Genomic DNA, 15,914 nt, shown 5'->3' with positions numbered 1-15,914 from the left:
CAGCCCATCACATGCTCCAGTGGGAGAGATGGGAGTCAGGCAACTTTTTCTAGAATGTCAAAACAGCAAATTAAATCAACAAAAAACTAAAGAGTAGGAGGAGCTGGAAAAGAAACTAAATTAAAAGCAATGAAAGCTGGCTCTGAAAATGAAGTGTAGGTAGTCGCGTGGCAATGGTGAAGGCTTTTAATCCCAGCACTTGGAAGCAGAAGCAGGTGGATCTCTGTGAGTTCAAGAACAGCCTGGTCTACAAAGTGAGTTCCAGGACAGCCAGGGCTACACAGACAAACCCAGTCTCAAACAACAACAACAACAAACAAAAACCAAACCCAACCAAAAGTGTAGGTATATCATTTCCAGCACACATGCAATGGAGAGCACACACACACACACACACACACACACACACACACACACACACACACTCGTGCCATAAAAAACAAAAATAAAAATCTTTTTCTAAAATAAAGAAAACAATTGCTGAGTGGCAGCGCATGCCTTTAATCCCAGCACTCGGGAGGCAGAGGCAGGCGGATCTCTGTGAGTTCGAGGCCAGCCTGGGCTACAGAGTGAGTTCCAGGACAGTTAGGGCTGTTATACAGAGAAACCCTGTCTCGAAAAACAAAACAAAACAAAAAACAAAACAAAAAAATTGGGGGCAAAGACTATAGGTCAGTTGTGGAGTACCTGCTTAGTAGTATAATCCCTAGCAACACACACACACACACACACACACACACACACACACACACACACACCCCAAATGAAATGAAGCTAAAGTAAAAATCCAACTCAAACCTATTAGTTAGTTTGGTTCTTCAGGCTGGAATTTCTAAGTAGATAATGCTGAACTAAATTTTGGGGCACACCAAACAATTCTGTTTTTAAAGTCTAGTTTCCTTCTGCACCAAGCATCCCCAACGTCACCTCTTCTTCAGGACTTTATCAGGTGACAGACCACCACAACCTGGGATCAACTTGTTTGCTGGGACAAAGTGGACATGCTCTGACAGGATGATATCTACAAGAGAAGCTAATTGCTCCTCATTTCGGATTACCTTCGTGACCTCCAGCACAAGCTGACGGCTAAAAGCAGTTTATAACTGCAGGTGTGTAACACAACAGTGAAAGTGTAAAAGGCATTTCTGGGAAACAGTTTAGTCTTCTGGTAGGTTGGAGGCAAGAGGAGAAAAGACTACCGCCCCAGTCAGCAGCAAGTTCCGACCGTCTCAGCTGCACCTGTTTGGCATTAAGGGTTAAGTGTGGTTCTGGTGCTTGTGTCCTGAAGTCCAGCAACAGCACTGGACTTGCTGTATTAGGAACAATGAAGTAAAGTAAACAGGCAGGAGGTGAAACAGGAAGTGAGCGATCGGGCAGAGATGAGAGGACACACCAGGGCAGCTGCGACCTCTTTGGCACCAGCTTCATCTTTGAAGTGGAGCTCTAAGAACTCAAGTGTGCGGAGAGCAGAGAAGAGAAGGAGACACAGCCGCTCCCATCAGGCAGAACAAGCAGGGTACGGCAGCTAAAGGCCTCTGGCAGGGACTCTGTTGCAAAGGGTACACACTATGACAGCCAGGTAGACAGACTAATTCATCATGGCACCACAGGGCGTCGGTGAACAGGACTGTGAGGAGCTGCTGAGCGGAAATGCCTGACGTTTGGAAAGCACACCAAGTTAACTGTTAGCATCACCTCAGCATCCCTTCAGGAGAGCCACAAGGCATAGATTATACTACTATGCTAACTTTCTTGACCATGCCAGTCACAGCTGCTTTCTTTAGGAATCTGATCAATTTATCCAGGCCTGGCTTCTGGCCTCAAAGGCTACTCTTGTAATAAATTCCTTAGTTGAGCAAACCTAGTAAGTCAGTTAAAGAATAACTATATTTCCCAAAAAGTTTGGAAAAAGAAACCTGTGTTTACCATCTTAACATTCTTTTCCATTTCTTTAATATACAGTCTAGTATCACTTGTGTACTTAGATCCAATAGCTTAATTTTCTTTTTCTTTTTATTTTATGTACATTAGTGTTCTGCCTGTATATATGTCTGTGTGAGGGTGTCAGATCCCTCGGAAAAGGAGTTAATGACAGTTGTGAGCTGTCATGTGGGTGCTGGGAATTGAATCCAGGTCCTCTGCAAGAGCAGCCAGTGTTCTTAACTGCTGAGCCACCTCTCCAGCCCCCTAATAGCTTAATTTTCAACTAGTAGCTGATAATCTTTCATATTGGTGTTGAGTATTTTAGAAATATGGTTTTTTAAAAATTATGTTTCTAGGTCTGTGCAAGTGAGTGCTGATGCTCTCAGAAGCCAGAGGAATTGGACACCCTGGAACTAGAGCTACGGATGATTGTGAGCCACCCAACATGGGTGCTGGGAACCAAACTCGGGCCTTCTGGAAGATCAGGGTGCATTCAACCCACTGAGCCATCTTTTCTATCCTGGTTTTACTTATTTTTACACTATTCTCTCTGTGTGTAGTATGTACAGTATGTGTAGAGTGTGTGAGAGTACATGTAACCATGCACACATATGTAAAAGCCAGAGCAGGACTTCAGGTGTCTCCCTTATCACCCTCCAACCAGCTGCCTTAAAACTGAGTCTCTCTCTTAAATGGAAGCCCACTAATTGGCTAGACTAGCTGCTAGACTAGTGAGCTCTAGTATCTGACTATCTCCATGGCCCAGTGCTGAAGTTACAGGCATGCCCGCCTCTCTCTGAGGTCTGCTTCAAGAACAAGCACTCTTACCCATTGGGCTCTGCTCTAGCCCCCAAAGGAGTTTTAAGTATATATAATGTTAGTTCACTAGGTCAGTTTTTAGTGTTCAGAATCTCACATTTCAGATTGTTGGTTAAGATGAGAAATGATCTAATTAGATTTCTTTTTTTTTTAAAGATTTATTTATTTATTATTATTATGTATACAGTGTTCTGTCTGCACATATCCCTGCAGGCCAGAAGAGGGCACCAGATCTCATTACAGATGGTTGTGAGCCACCATGTGGTTGCTGGGAATTGAACTCAGGACCTTTGGAAGATTAAGCAGTGCTCTTAACCTCTGAGCCATCTCTCCAGCCCTATATTTCTTTTTGTATTAACTTGAACATATCAGTTTAGAGTATTTTATTTTTATACATTATTTTAATATTATATGCAAGGTAAAATGTAAATGGAACAAAACAATACACAATGTAATTTTTCTAACACCCAAGTCCCCAATCTCCCATGCCAGAACCATGAAATTAATAGTTTACTGTGACCCTTACTAGAAATTTCTTGTGTATGGATTTGTGTGTGTATAGAGAGATTTATACAATTTTAAAATTAAGGTATATGTCACAATCTAATCCAACTCCTACAACTAATAAATGAACTATTAGATCATTATTATAGAAGAAACTAAGAGCCCTCTTGTAGTATGTATGTTTTTTACAACTCCTTTGGTAAGGACTTGTGTTATTACACTCCATATTTTATAAAGAAAATCAGTTTATAGCTTTTGGAAGTCATAATTTGCCAATATATAAAAAATAATTATGCACAAAAGTAGCTTTCAAAAAGTAAGAAACTGCTCCCTTCCAGACAAACTTGTTCATCTGGGAATCGACAGCAAAACATCCGAAAATGGTAACTATTACCATTCTCAGTGCGCTCATATCTGAGCCTATCACCTGTATTTTAGATGTAATGTTATAATGATAAAATTAAACACAGCTTTGTAAATGTTAAGGTGCTAGAGGCAAAGGCAGATGGATCTCTGTGGATCTCCTGAGATCGAGGCCATCCTTTCTACAGAGGGAGGTCCTGGACAGCCAGGGCTACACAGAGAAACCCTGTCTCAAACAATGACAAAAACAAACAAACAAAAAAGGGTGCTGAGTCCACTGGGACAAAGAACATAAAACAACCTTCAGTGTGTACCGAAGTGGAGATCTGATCACGAACTCATTTTATAGCACAGGTTATCCTTAAACTTGCAACCCTGCCTCAGTCTCCAGAGTGTTAGTATTACACACTTGGACCACCACACTGGGCTTCATCTGCCTTTAAAAGAGCTACACGATGCACGGGCATGAAAGTACCAGAACTGCCAGGAATAAGGGCAGGACATGTTTCCAGTAAAACTAAACTCACTGAAGTGGCTAAACTAACCAACCAGACAGGCACCTAAAACCTGTAACGCTCCTGGGAACGCAGAGGGGATCTTAGGAGTTTACAACTTCCCTTAGAATAGACTAGGACTAGGACTATGTCCTGAATGAAGGTAGCTGTAGTCTACCCTGCTGAGGCCGGCTAATTATTTTATATGATGAATGAAAAGACCCCGTTAACCCTGAGTTCAGAGCTTCAATCATTTCTGCCTCATGTTCAGGGAAGGAAGGTATTTCGCAGACATGAAAGCACCAATGTGGACTGGCAGGGGGAAGCATGAGAAGTTAAAGATGGGTGAAATTATTTTGCTATCATTTAGACCCTATCTGAATGCAGAGGACAACCTGGGTTAGAGCGTACAACTGCAGGCAAGGGCACCTCAGGAAAGACTGTAGAGCTGAGCCTGCACCTCTAGCTGCTCCTTTATGCTTCGTACCCCGACGTTTCTCTAATGTAAGGACTTTAAGATCTAACCCAGTCTCTTAAGGATTAAAGGAGACCGCTGGGTGGTAGTAGAGCACACTTTTAACCCCAGCACTCGGGAGGCAGAGGCTGGCAGATCTGAGTTCGAGGCCAGCCTGGTCTACAGAGCGAGTTCCAGGACAGCCAGGGCTACACAGAGAAACCCTGTCTAGAAAAACAACAGAAAGAGACCAAAAAGGTATTTTCTAAAACAAGCAGGGGATGGACATCAATAGAAATACTTCAGAGCATGCTCAAGGAACGGCTTCCAAACCCAGCCCAAGGAAAGAATAAAGTGAACCAACCAAACAACAAACAAAACGCACCTTCTCAGAACAGGGCGAACTTTACTATCACTGACCAGCAGGTGACAGAAATCACTCTCAGCTTTCTTAGGAACTGGGACAGCACTGAGGTTATCAACTGTTTCCCTCTTCCTACACAACACAGGAAAGTAAGGGTAAAGGAAAGTGCTGTGAGTTCCAGGTCAACCAGGGTTACAGTAAGACCCTGTCTACAACAAAAACAAAATCGGGGCTGGAGGCGGAGCTCAATGGTCTATCCCTTTCTACCAAGTATTCATAAAAGCCAGACTCTAGGTTCAATCCCTTACACCAAAATAAATAAATAAACAGATTAATGGACAAAAATAGACAAATATGAAAAAAGCAAATATGGCAAAACTATAACAACATATGTAGGAAATAAGAACAAGTATTGGTGGTCATTTACTTCAACTTTTCTGTATATTTGAAAGTTTACAGTACAAAATCTGAACTCTTGAGTTTTTTTGTTTGAGACTGTAAGATTTATTTCTTTTTATTTATTTATTTTATTTTGCCAGAATGTATGTATGTGTAGCTTGTGTGTGCTTAGTGCCAACAGAAGCTAAAAAAGGAAGTTACAGAGAATAGTGAGCTGACATGTGGGTGCAGAGAACCAACTTGGGTCCTCTGGAAGAATGGCAAGCACTCCCAACTGCTGAACCACATCTCCAGCTCCTTCCTTTTATTTTAAAAATTATAGTTATGTGTGTGTATGCATGTGTCCACATGCATCTGTGCCACAGCCCACATGTGAAGGTCAGAGGACAATTTGCCAGAGTTTCCACCATGCGGGTCCTGGGAATCAAACTCGGAACATCAGGTTTGGTGTCAAGCACCTTTACTGGAGAAGCCATCAAAAGGACAGTATCTTGCTATACAGTCTAATCTAGCTATACAGTCTAATCTAGTCTTGAACTCATAACCCTCTGATCTTAGCCTCCCTAATGCTGGAGTTACAGGCATAAAATAAGCTCCTACATCTGGTATGAATTCTAATCTTCTGAATCTGATACATTCAGGCCAGGCCACGATACATTTGCCTTTTCCTACATACAACCTAAGGTATCTGCTCCAGCTCTTCCATAATAGCGTCTACTGCATGTTACACGTGTGTTACTGTTTTGAGCATTAAACTCAGAAGACAGCTTCTATCTCTGCAGCTGCTTGTAGGGGCCGTGAATTTCTATGTAAGCTTCCAAATAGTCTATGTTCTGAACCCCTTCCTCATTCATAAGGTTCTACTCCTTCAGAGTTCTGGTCTCTATCTTGACACACAGTTCTCCTTATCCCTTTCTAGACAGAAATTGGAACTCTGGGAGAAAACTAAAGGGTACAGAACCTTACAAAGTATTCCAAACCTGCTAAAGATATCATCTGTGCACTTCCAATTCAATAGGGACAGAAGACAGGAGGGCCCTCTGCACCCACAGAATCAATGTGGTGCTACAGGGAGAGGGCAGGAGGGCCCAGAAGGAGGCAGGAGCACCCAGAAGCGCAACTTCAAGAAACTGTTCTCAAGCAGTTGCCTTTGTCAGGGTTGTACTCTGCTGGAACTAGAGAGACCTGTATCTTTCAGAGCACCGATACACCCTTCCAAACAAACAAAACTCACTGGCCTGTACAACTCACCTCTAACCCTGCACAACACCCTGCCCATACACACATGACACACAGAGGGCAGAAACTAAAAATAAACCAGTCTGTACTCACCACTATTTATTTAGCTGGCATAAACCCTGCTCAAAGTTAAGATTTCTCGCAATCTACAGCCAAGCTCTTCCTATGGCTAAGGGAACTAAGGGTCATTACAGAAATTTCTAAGGCACTGTGACCTCCCTCCAATTACATCTCTTATAAAATGTAGAAATGTGAAAGAAAGAGATAGAACAAAGGCTAACTATGGTAGGTGTTTTATGACAACGAAGTGTCTCCTTTCTTTTTGAGACAGGGTCTCACTGTGCAGCCCTGGTTGGCCTGGAACTTGGGAGATCCACTTGCCTCTGCCTCCACATCTGGCTTCCCTGCCTCACTTTGGTTTTTTCAAGACAAGGTTTCTCTGTGTATCCCTGGCTATCTCAATCTGTAGACCAGGCTGGCCTTGAACTCAGAGATCCACCTGCCTCTGCCTCCCGAGTACTGGGATTGAAGGTGTTTTGTGGAGTTGACACACCTGTAATTCCAGTACTTGGGAGACTAAAGCAATAGGCTCTCAAATTTGAGGCCAGTCTGGGATGCACAAGAACCTGTCAAAGAAAAAAAAAAAAAAGAAGAAGAAAGAAAGAAAGAAAAAAGAAAAGGAAACAAGCCTCTGCTAAGGGTGCTAACGAGATAAACTCACAGCTCAGTCTTTAGGGTAAAGGACTGACCCTGTAGCCAACAGGACTAACAGTTGCTAGGACACTGAGACACCCTAGGTTAACTTAGCCAAAATTAATCCATTCATGTGTCAAGACCCAACTCCTGTACTCCACAAGGCCAGCTCACGACTCTTCCCTAAATTCTGAAGGTGGGTGCTGCAGGATTTCAGCTTCCTTATGTCCTGATGCTAATCATAACTCTCTCGGGCTTATCTCCCCAGCCAGGCTGTGGGTGTCTTTTGTCACCATCTGCTCTGAATCTAGCATAATATTAGATAGATGCTGCAAAGTATCAGTACTTGTTTCATTAGGCTTTCCCAATCAACACATACACTGGTTTTGGTGGCAATCTTTCTCCTACTTGAATCACTCTTGGGTAACCAGGATAATAGTTCATCCATGATTACTTAGGTTTGTCCATGAGTCACAAGGTAAAAGAACTCAGCCCTACAGTCAGGACTTAGGAAAAGAAACTGGAATGCTATTACTGTTCCATTCACTCTGAAACAAAAACAGCTTTTTCCCAGTTGGGCATAATGGCTTATATTTAGAATCATAGCACCCAGGAAGCTGAGGCAGGGGGACAGACATGAATTTGAAACTAGCCTGGGCTATGTAAAGAAACGTTTTGTTTTTGTTTTGTTTTTAGAGACAGGGTTTCTCTGTGTAGCTCTGACTGTCCTGGAACTTGCTCTGTAGACCAGGCTGGCCTCCAACTCACAGAGGTCCACCAGCCTCTGTCTCCCGAGTGTTGGGATTAAAGGCCACCATCACCTGGCTGTTTTGTTTTGTTTTTAAAGACAGGGTTTCCCTGTGTAGTCCTAGCTATTCTGGAGTGTGTTATGTAGACCAGGCTGGCCTTGAACTCAGAGATCCACCTGCTTCTGCCAGTACTAAAGGTGTGTATCATCAGGCCCGGTTTATGTAGTAAATTCTAAGCAAGTCTGGGCTACAAAATAAGATCTGTGTCAAAAAACAAAAGAAAACAAGAGCTTGTCCCTACTCACTACACTTCCTCATGATGTGACTCTGTGCTTGAAACAAAGACGCTCTAATTTGGTTGTCACCTCAGATGTAAAGAAGTCATTATGTTTACAAGTGTGGTCAGAGGCCACAAAACGTAGTAAAATGCTTGCTGAATCCAGCTGCATACATTTCCACTCATGGAATCAGAATAAGTCATGAAATGTCCATGAGGTTGAGTAGCCAAACAAAAGCTATGAAAAGCTAAGTAATTTCTGTCATCCACTCAAAATTGTGAAAAGGGTCACCTTGGTTAAGGAGGTAGGTCAGTGTGGTTAAAGATCTTGGCAAAGCCTGGCAGCCATATGTGTTAGTAAGGTACTTCGGTAGAGGAAGCAAACCAATGCAGGTAGGAGGTGGGGCTAGATAACATCTCTCCCAACTTGAACACTCTAGAAAGTTGAACTTGTCAGACAGCCAGGACAACTTTTAACTTATCCAAGGACTCCATTCCTGGAGGATTCTGTAACTCGCCCAGTAATCCCTCAGTGCTATTTGCCATTGTGTTACTTGGTGCTCACACTATCGTCAAACACAGGTACCACGAAGATACAGCTTACAAAACTCAACAAAATCACAAGGATCACTAAGAAAGCACGGGAGCAACACAATTATGTCATACATTATCAACGGCTTTTCAAAGGTTTGGTGGTGTTCTCAGTGTATCTGAATTCCTTAAGCCCTGTTGCTCCTTGGTTCAGGTTAATAAAGAAGAACCCAGAGTACATTTTAAAAAAATCTGTTCCTGGTACAAACTCACAGATTTTGGAATACGTCCAGTTTCAATATCAACTGCATAAGATACAGCAACATAGCAGAAATTAATATGTATGAAAATAGGACAAGTGTCCTCATTGTATTTTTAAAAACCTAGTCACTGTACCCCTGTTTTTTCTCCAACAGTTCAGATGTAAAAGTCTCAGGTTTTCGGACTCCTGATTGCTTAGAGGTCTCCAGTCCCTGGTCACAAGCCTTACTATACGATCTTCTTCACTGAGTTTATTCTTCCTTGCGTGTGATTTTAGCAGTTCTAGGTCCTTGCCGAGAAACCTCACTGGTTATGTATTACGTTTTCTCCAGGAACCATTCAGGTTTCCTGGATTTGCTTCTGCTTGACCTGCTGTTCAGGATGTATCTGGAAGAGGCACGATGAAGAAAGAAAATTCGCGGATTTTCGTGGGCAAGAGTGGAGTGGTGGAGTCTGTGCTCGTGGCTGGACCGAGATTCCAGCCTTCTGAGGCAAGACAGCACTAGACGAGCCACTTCCCGGCTCCGGCCGAGAAGCTACAGATGAACGCACAGGTACCCTAGCCTTCGGTTACCCCAAACCCCAGAGGCTGCACGGGACCCTCCCAACAAAGTCACCGCACCCAGATTAAGACCTCGGCGACAACCGCGCTCGGAACTGAGGCCAGCCGGAGGCGCCCGGCCGCCTTCCCACCTCCCAACCCGAACTCACAGCCAGTCTCCTTCTTGATCTCCTCGAGTTCTTCGTCCCGCAGTAATGTGGAGGCCCGAGACCCCATCACCGCGGCGGGAGCTCCTTCGGGAGCGGCAGCGCCAGAGGCTACGGCGGCGGGAGGGGAGGAGGGAGGGAAGGGCCAGGGGTCAAGAAGGGAGAGGGCACTGTTTCTCTTGCGGCCCGGGGAGGGAAACTAGGGGTGGCGCGCGGGGGAGGGCGGCCCGACACCAGCCAATCGGGAGCGAGGCCGCGCCCTGCGCAGGCGCAACGTCAGAGCTTGGCGCTCGAGCCCGGAATGAATCAGCCCCGCGGCTGCGGGAGTCCAAAGGGAGACAGACCCCGCCCCCGGAACCGCGGCTGCCGCCGGCCTTAAAGCGGCGATGCCAGGGTGGCGCTAGCGACCGCAGTTAAAAGGGCAGTGCCGCCGAGCCGCCGTTTCCCGACAAACCAGAGGCAGACGGTCAGCGGAACCCACAGGTTTCTCTGAGGACTCTGAATACCAGGAATCCCGCCCTCCAGGTGACAGGAATTGAGGAGAAAGAAAACCGACAGAACGAGTCGGGGAAAGCCTAGGGCGGGACCCCCGCCTGGGTCTGGCACAGTCTTTCCTGCCCTCTCCGCTCTCTCTGTCTCTCCGTCCGCCCTTTTTTCCTCTCCCACTCCTGCTGTCCTTCCCCTGGCCTCAGTAGGTTGGTGTTGGAATGACCCGCACGCCGATTGGCTGCATCTTTCCTGTGCTCCCCCACCTCCGGCCGCAGGAGGGCGCTGGCAGCCGCCTCGCGGCCGCACGCCCATTGGCTGCATCTTTCCTGCTCTCTCTGCCCTGCCCACTGGAGGGCGCTGGCAGCCGCACGCCGATTGGCTGCGTCGTTCTGGTGTTCGGCGGTGAAGGGGGTGCTGGGAGCCGGCTCGGGGCCGCAAGCTGATTGGCTGCTCCGGAAAGCTGCTGGTCGTTCGCCCCGGGGGCGTCGTAGGCGGTGTCAGCGGCTGGCGTTGCGAGTTTTCATCCGGTGTGTGTCTTGTGGCTGTGCCAAGACACCTCCCAGATTTCTTCTTTAACGGTAGTTCCTCTTCATTTGGAGGAACTCACCATCTGACTGAAATTAAGGTCCGGATTTCCCAAATTTCTTTGCCCGGGGGTGAGTGGGGGTGGGTGGTAGAGGACCCTAAAGGTGAGAAGATGAGGGAGAGTGAATACCTCGAGCAGGGGCTGTCGTTTACACTTTGAAACTTACCTTGTTTTAACAATGAGGATTTTTAAACCGCGAGCCAGCACTTGTTAGGGGAAAGCAGCAAAGTTCCGAGTTGAGCAAAGCCTGAGAAATACCGGGAAATCCTGTGCAAGGAGATGTTTGTTTGTTTGTTTTTGCCTCTCATTAATACCTTGCTTGTAATCCCAGGAGGTAGAGGCTGGAGGATTAGGAGTTCATGCTGCAGGTAGCGAGTTTGAGACCTGCCTGGGCCCATAAAACCCTTCCTAGACGTGGGGAAATGCTTTTCTTCTTTTTTCCAGAGGAGCCCTGGCTGGTCTCAGTCTCTTAAATGGCTGGGATTACACACTTGAGCCTCCATGTGGTTTCATTTTATTCCTCTCTCTCCTCTCCTCTTCTCTTCCTCCCCTCCCCTCCCCTCTCCTCTCTCCCCTCTCTCTAGGGTTTGTTTTTCGAGACAGGGCTTTGTAGCCCTGGCTGTTCTGGAACTCGATGTATAGACCAGGGTGGCCTTGAACTCAGATATTTGCCTGCCTCTGCCTCCCCGAATGCTGGGATTAAAGTTGTGCACTGGGATTAAGCGTGCACCACCACTGCCCAATTTGCATTTTATTTTTATGGCATTTTTTTTTGTTTGCTAAAGAAAAGGTTAAAAGCCACATCTAGTATACACCCTCTCAAGTGAAGCAGAGGTCTTCCTGCGGCATCACCTGCCTTGCCCCTTGACCCCTTGGTTTAGAACCAGCTTGAGAAATGGAAGAAGTTCTCATCAACTTAGTGCGGAAATATCTTAGCGCCTCTCTCAAACGCCTCAGGTTCCTAGCTTCAAAGTTACTTCGGCCATAGCAGCTCAGCCTTGCTCCCCAAGGCTCCTCTGCCCACTGAAGTTCTAGTCTGACTCAGTTGTTTCCTAATTAACCCCTTGTCTTACCCCATCTGAGATCAGCCTTCGTATGCTGACAGTACTGTTTTGGATGTGGCAGTCTAAGAAGCCCATTAATGTGGTGTGGAATCTTGATGTCAGACATATGCGTAATCCCTTTCTTGGTTGGCCTAGAAGCTCCTCTCTTCATCCTGACATTTTTTTTCCTCATTTTTTTAGAGCTGAGGATCGAACCCAGGGCCTTGTGCTTGCTAGGCAAGCGCTCTACCACTGAGCTACATCCCCAACCTTTTTTTTTTCTCCTAATTTTTAATATAAATTTTGATGACTGTATCCAATTAAACCCTTTGTGTGAGGTCTGGTGGCTAATGTCTATAATCACAGCACTGAGGAAGCAGAGGCAGAAGTATCTTTGCACAAATTCAAGGTCACCATGGTCTAAATAGGGCATTCCGGTCCAGCCGGGACTACTCAGGAAGATGTTGTATGATATTTTGTTTATCTTCTGACAAATAAGGCTTGCCTGGAGATCAGAGAAGCAGAGCAGCCAACCACCTCTTACCTCTCTGAGTCCTCAGCTCAAATAGGGGAGGGATCCTGTCTCCACAAAACCTCAAATTGAATGGGCAGGAGATCCTGTCTCCACCCACCTTATATTCCTGTCTGATTCCTGCTTCCTCCTACCAAGTACTGGGATCAAAGGTGTGTGCCACCACTGCCTGGCCTCTATGGTTAACTAGTGGCTAGCTCTGCCCTCTGATCTCCAGGCAAGCTTCATGTGTCAGAACACAAACCAAATATACAACAGGAAGATCCTGTCTAAAAACAGTAACAATAATTTCTTTGCTATGTGGGATTTTTTTTCTGATTTGTTTCAACCTTTAAAAGTGGTATTTGTGTGCTGGGCAGTGGTGGTGCACACTCTCTAATCTCAGCACCCTGGAGGCAGAGGAAGGCAGATCTGAGTTTGAGGCCAGCCTGATTTTTAACAGAGTAAGTTCCAGAACAGCCAAGGGTACACAGAGAAACCTGTGTTTGGGGGTGGTGGTGGTGGTGGTGGTACTTGTATGTGAGAGGGATGTGTGTGTTCTCACCAGTGGAGGCTGGAAGAGGGCATCCTGTCCCCTAGAGCTGGAGTTAGAGGGGTTGTGAGCCACCAAATATGGATGCTGGGAAACACCAGACCTAGGGAGGGCCTCTGGAAACAGAAAGCAATCTTAACTGCGTAGCAGTCTCTCCTGCCCCGTTTGGCCTGTCTTGAATTTTCTTCCCTCCTAGGCATGTTGTAACTTTCCAGTTTTGAACATCCTAGCCTTATGTGTGTGTCGTCTGTGTCACAGGGCTGCAGAGATGGCTCAGCGAGAGGGCTTGCTGCTCAAACATAAAAGCTGAATCCAGATCCCAGTGGCCACCTAGACAGCTGGCACGGCCACACACAGACCTGAAACCCTGCGCTGTGGAGAATTGAGACAGGAAGACACCAGCATCTCAGGCATAACAGAGAGGGGGATGCTGGAGCCTCTTTTCTCATCTGTAGATTATGTGCTGCTTGTTGAAAGTATCGGTATGTTTGAGAGCCCTTCCTTAAAGAATAAAAATGTAGCCGGACATGGCGGGCACCCACTTTTAATCCCAGCACTTGGGAGGCAGAGGCAACTGGATCTCTATGAGTTTGAGGTCAGCCTGGTCTACAAAGCGAGTTCCAGGACAGCTAAGGCTACACAGAGAAACCCTGTCTCAAAAAACCACACACACAAAAGAATACTGGGGCTAGAGGCTGCTCTCCTAGAGAACTTGCATTCAGGTCCCGGTACCCATTTGATGACATACCGTTTGTAACTCCAGCTCCTCCTGGCTTCCGAGGGCACTACATACATGTGATTCACAGACATACATGCAAGAAAAGCACCCATACATACAAAATGATAATAATAAAAGCCTAGTGTCATGGTACATGCCTTTAATCCCAACACTCTAAAGCACTCTTTGTGAGTTCAAAGCCACCTACCCTACAAAGAATCCCAGGCCAGCCATGTCTACACAGTGAGACCCTGTTTCAAAAGCACAATAATAATAAACTAAAACTTTTAAAATTAAAAACAAAAATGGATAAAAATTTGTAAATAAAAGAAGTAACAGTGAAAAAAAATGATAGCACTTGGGCTAGGGATGTATCCCGGTGATAGAGAGCCTGTGCAGGGCTCTGGGTACAGTCCCCAGCATCACCAGTATAAACAGAAAAAAAAAAAAAACACTTGGGAGCTGGGAAGTCGGCTCAGTGAGAACCAGACATAGCATATTTCTTAATTGCAGCATCCAGGATACAGAGGCAGGTGCATCTCTATGAGCTGTACACCAGGCTGGTCTTTATAGCAAATTCTATGCCTTCCAGGGCTATACAGTAAGATTGATCTCAATAAAATAAGTAAAAATCCTCTATTTAGCTATGATAAGAAAGGGGATACCATGTCCATTTTTTAAATTGAGAATATTTTTTCATACAATATATTCTGATCATGATTTCCCCTCCCTTATCACCTCCTAGATCTTTCCCACCTCTCTACACTTGGAATTCCAATCCTTCTTTCCCTCTCTTTAGAAAACAAACACACCTTTAATCCCAGCACTTGGGAGGCAGAGGCAGGCGGATCTCTGTGAGTTCAAGGCCAGCCTGGTCTACAGAGCAAGTTCCAGGAAAGGCACAAAGCTACACAGAGAAACCCTGTCTCGAAAAACCAAAAACAAACAAACAAACAAAGAAACAAAACCTGCAAAATCGGAAACCTTAGTATATAAGCAAAAGTCCAATAAGGTAAAAAATTCCCAGGCAAAGTAGTATAAGAAAATATTTCCAAAAATACAATTGAGTTCATTTTTCGTACTCCTGGACAGAAGAGTCTGCCTGCCCTTAAAGGTGGTTTGTACACCCAGTGAGACTTCATTAGAGAAGCTCATTTTGAGCAGTTGTCAACTGGAGATACATTCTTAGAGATGGGAGCTGGTGTCCACCTCCCCTCTCAGTGCTGGGAGCTGTGCAGTTCCTGTACATGCTGCCATAGTCTGAGTTCCTATGTCCCTCAGTCCTCTTGTGTCTAGAGTCTTAAAAACTTTTCGGATTCCTCTCTTCCACATCCTTCACTGACCATGCTCATTTTATAAACAAACAAAAAAGCTAATCTTGTCTTGCACAGAGCCCTACAGTTTTCTGACATAAGAATTAAAATTAGCAGGGTTGGGGATTTAGCTCAGTGGTAGAGCACTTGCCTAGCAAGCGCAAGGCCCTGGGTTTGGGGAAAAAAAAAAAAAGACAAAATAACAAAGAATTAAAATTGGCCTGGCGGTGGTGGCACACGCCTTTAATCCCAGCACTCGGGAGTCAGAGCCAGGCAGATCTCTGTGAGTTCAAGGCCAGCCTGGTCTACAGAGTGAGAGCCAGGAAAGGCACAAAGCTACACAGAGAAACGCTGTCTCGAAAACCAAAAACAAAAAAACCAAAAAAAAAAAAAAAAAAAAAAAAAAAAAAAGAATTAAAATTGTGGGACTGGAGAGATCAGTGCTTAAGATCTCTTTCAGAGGACACAGCTTTAGTTCCCAGCAACCATCAGCAACTCCAGTTTCAGGGGATCTGGCACCCTCTTCTGGCTTCCTCCGGCACTAAACTTATGTGCAGAGACACATGGAGGCAAAACAACTGTACACGTAAAATAAAAATAAATAAAATTGTACTTGCTGTGGTTCTTCTTAGTATTCTAAAATAAGGAACAAAACCGAACTGCTCTTCTTATCCCTAAGAGCAGTGGTTCTCAACCTTCCTAACGCTGCGCCCCTTTAATACAGCTCCTCATGTTGTAGTGACCCCCAACCATAAATGTATTAGCTACTTCATAACTAACTTAGTTACTGTTATGAATCATAATGTAAATATATGGTATGTAAAATACCTGATATTCAGCCCCTGTAAAAGGGTCTTTTAATACCCTACTCCCACCCAAAGGGGCCAAAACTCACAGGTTGAGAACCACTGCCTTAGAAATTT

At 45.2% G+C, this 15,914-nt stretch overlaps 2 protein-coding genes across 5 annotated transcripts in view; one reads left to right on the top strand and one right to left on the bottom strand.

The window, feature by feature from the left end:
• Window positions 1-10,100, bottom strand: part of Chp1 (calcineurin like EF-hand protein 1) — a 34,173-nt gene extending 24,073 nt beyond the window's left edge. The window contains exon 1 of the mRNA XM_036184058.1: window positions 9,782-10,100. Coding sequence (XP_036039951.1) covers window positions 9,782-9,848 — 67 coding nt within the window. The 5' untranslated portion in view covers window positions 9,849-10,100. The remainder of the gene's footprint in view (window positions 1-9,781) is intronic.
• Window positions 10,049-15,914, top strand: part of Exd1 (exonuclease 3'-5' domain containing 1) — a 50,146-nt gene continuing 44,280 nt past the window's right edge. For 2 of the 4 annotated variants that reach the window (XM_036184055.1, XM_036184052.1), the window contains exons 1-2: window positions 10,420-10,892; window positions 13,219-13,442. The gene's annotated coding sequence lies outside the window, so the exon portion shown is untranslated. Of the gene's footprint in view, window positions 10,304-10,419; window positions 10,893-13,218; window positions 13,443-15,914 lie in introns of those variants that run through there. The other 2 variants (XM_036184053.1, XM_036184054.1) reach the window with 2 other exon arrangements.

This window comes from Onychomys torridus, chromosome 4, assembly GCF_903995425.1.
Source record: "Onychomys torridus chromosome 4, mOncTor1.1, whole genome shotgun sequence".
In the NCBI taxonomy this organism is placed as follows: Eukaryota; Metazoa; Chordata; class Mammalia; order Rodentia; family Cricetidae; genus Onychomys; species Onychomys torridus.
The sequence above is the reverse complement of the archived record's forward strand: the minus strand, read 5'-3'. Positions and strand labels throughout refer to the sequence as shown.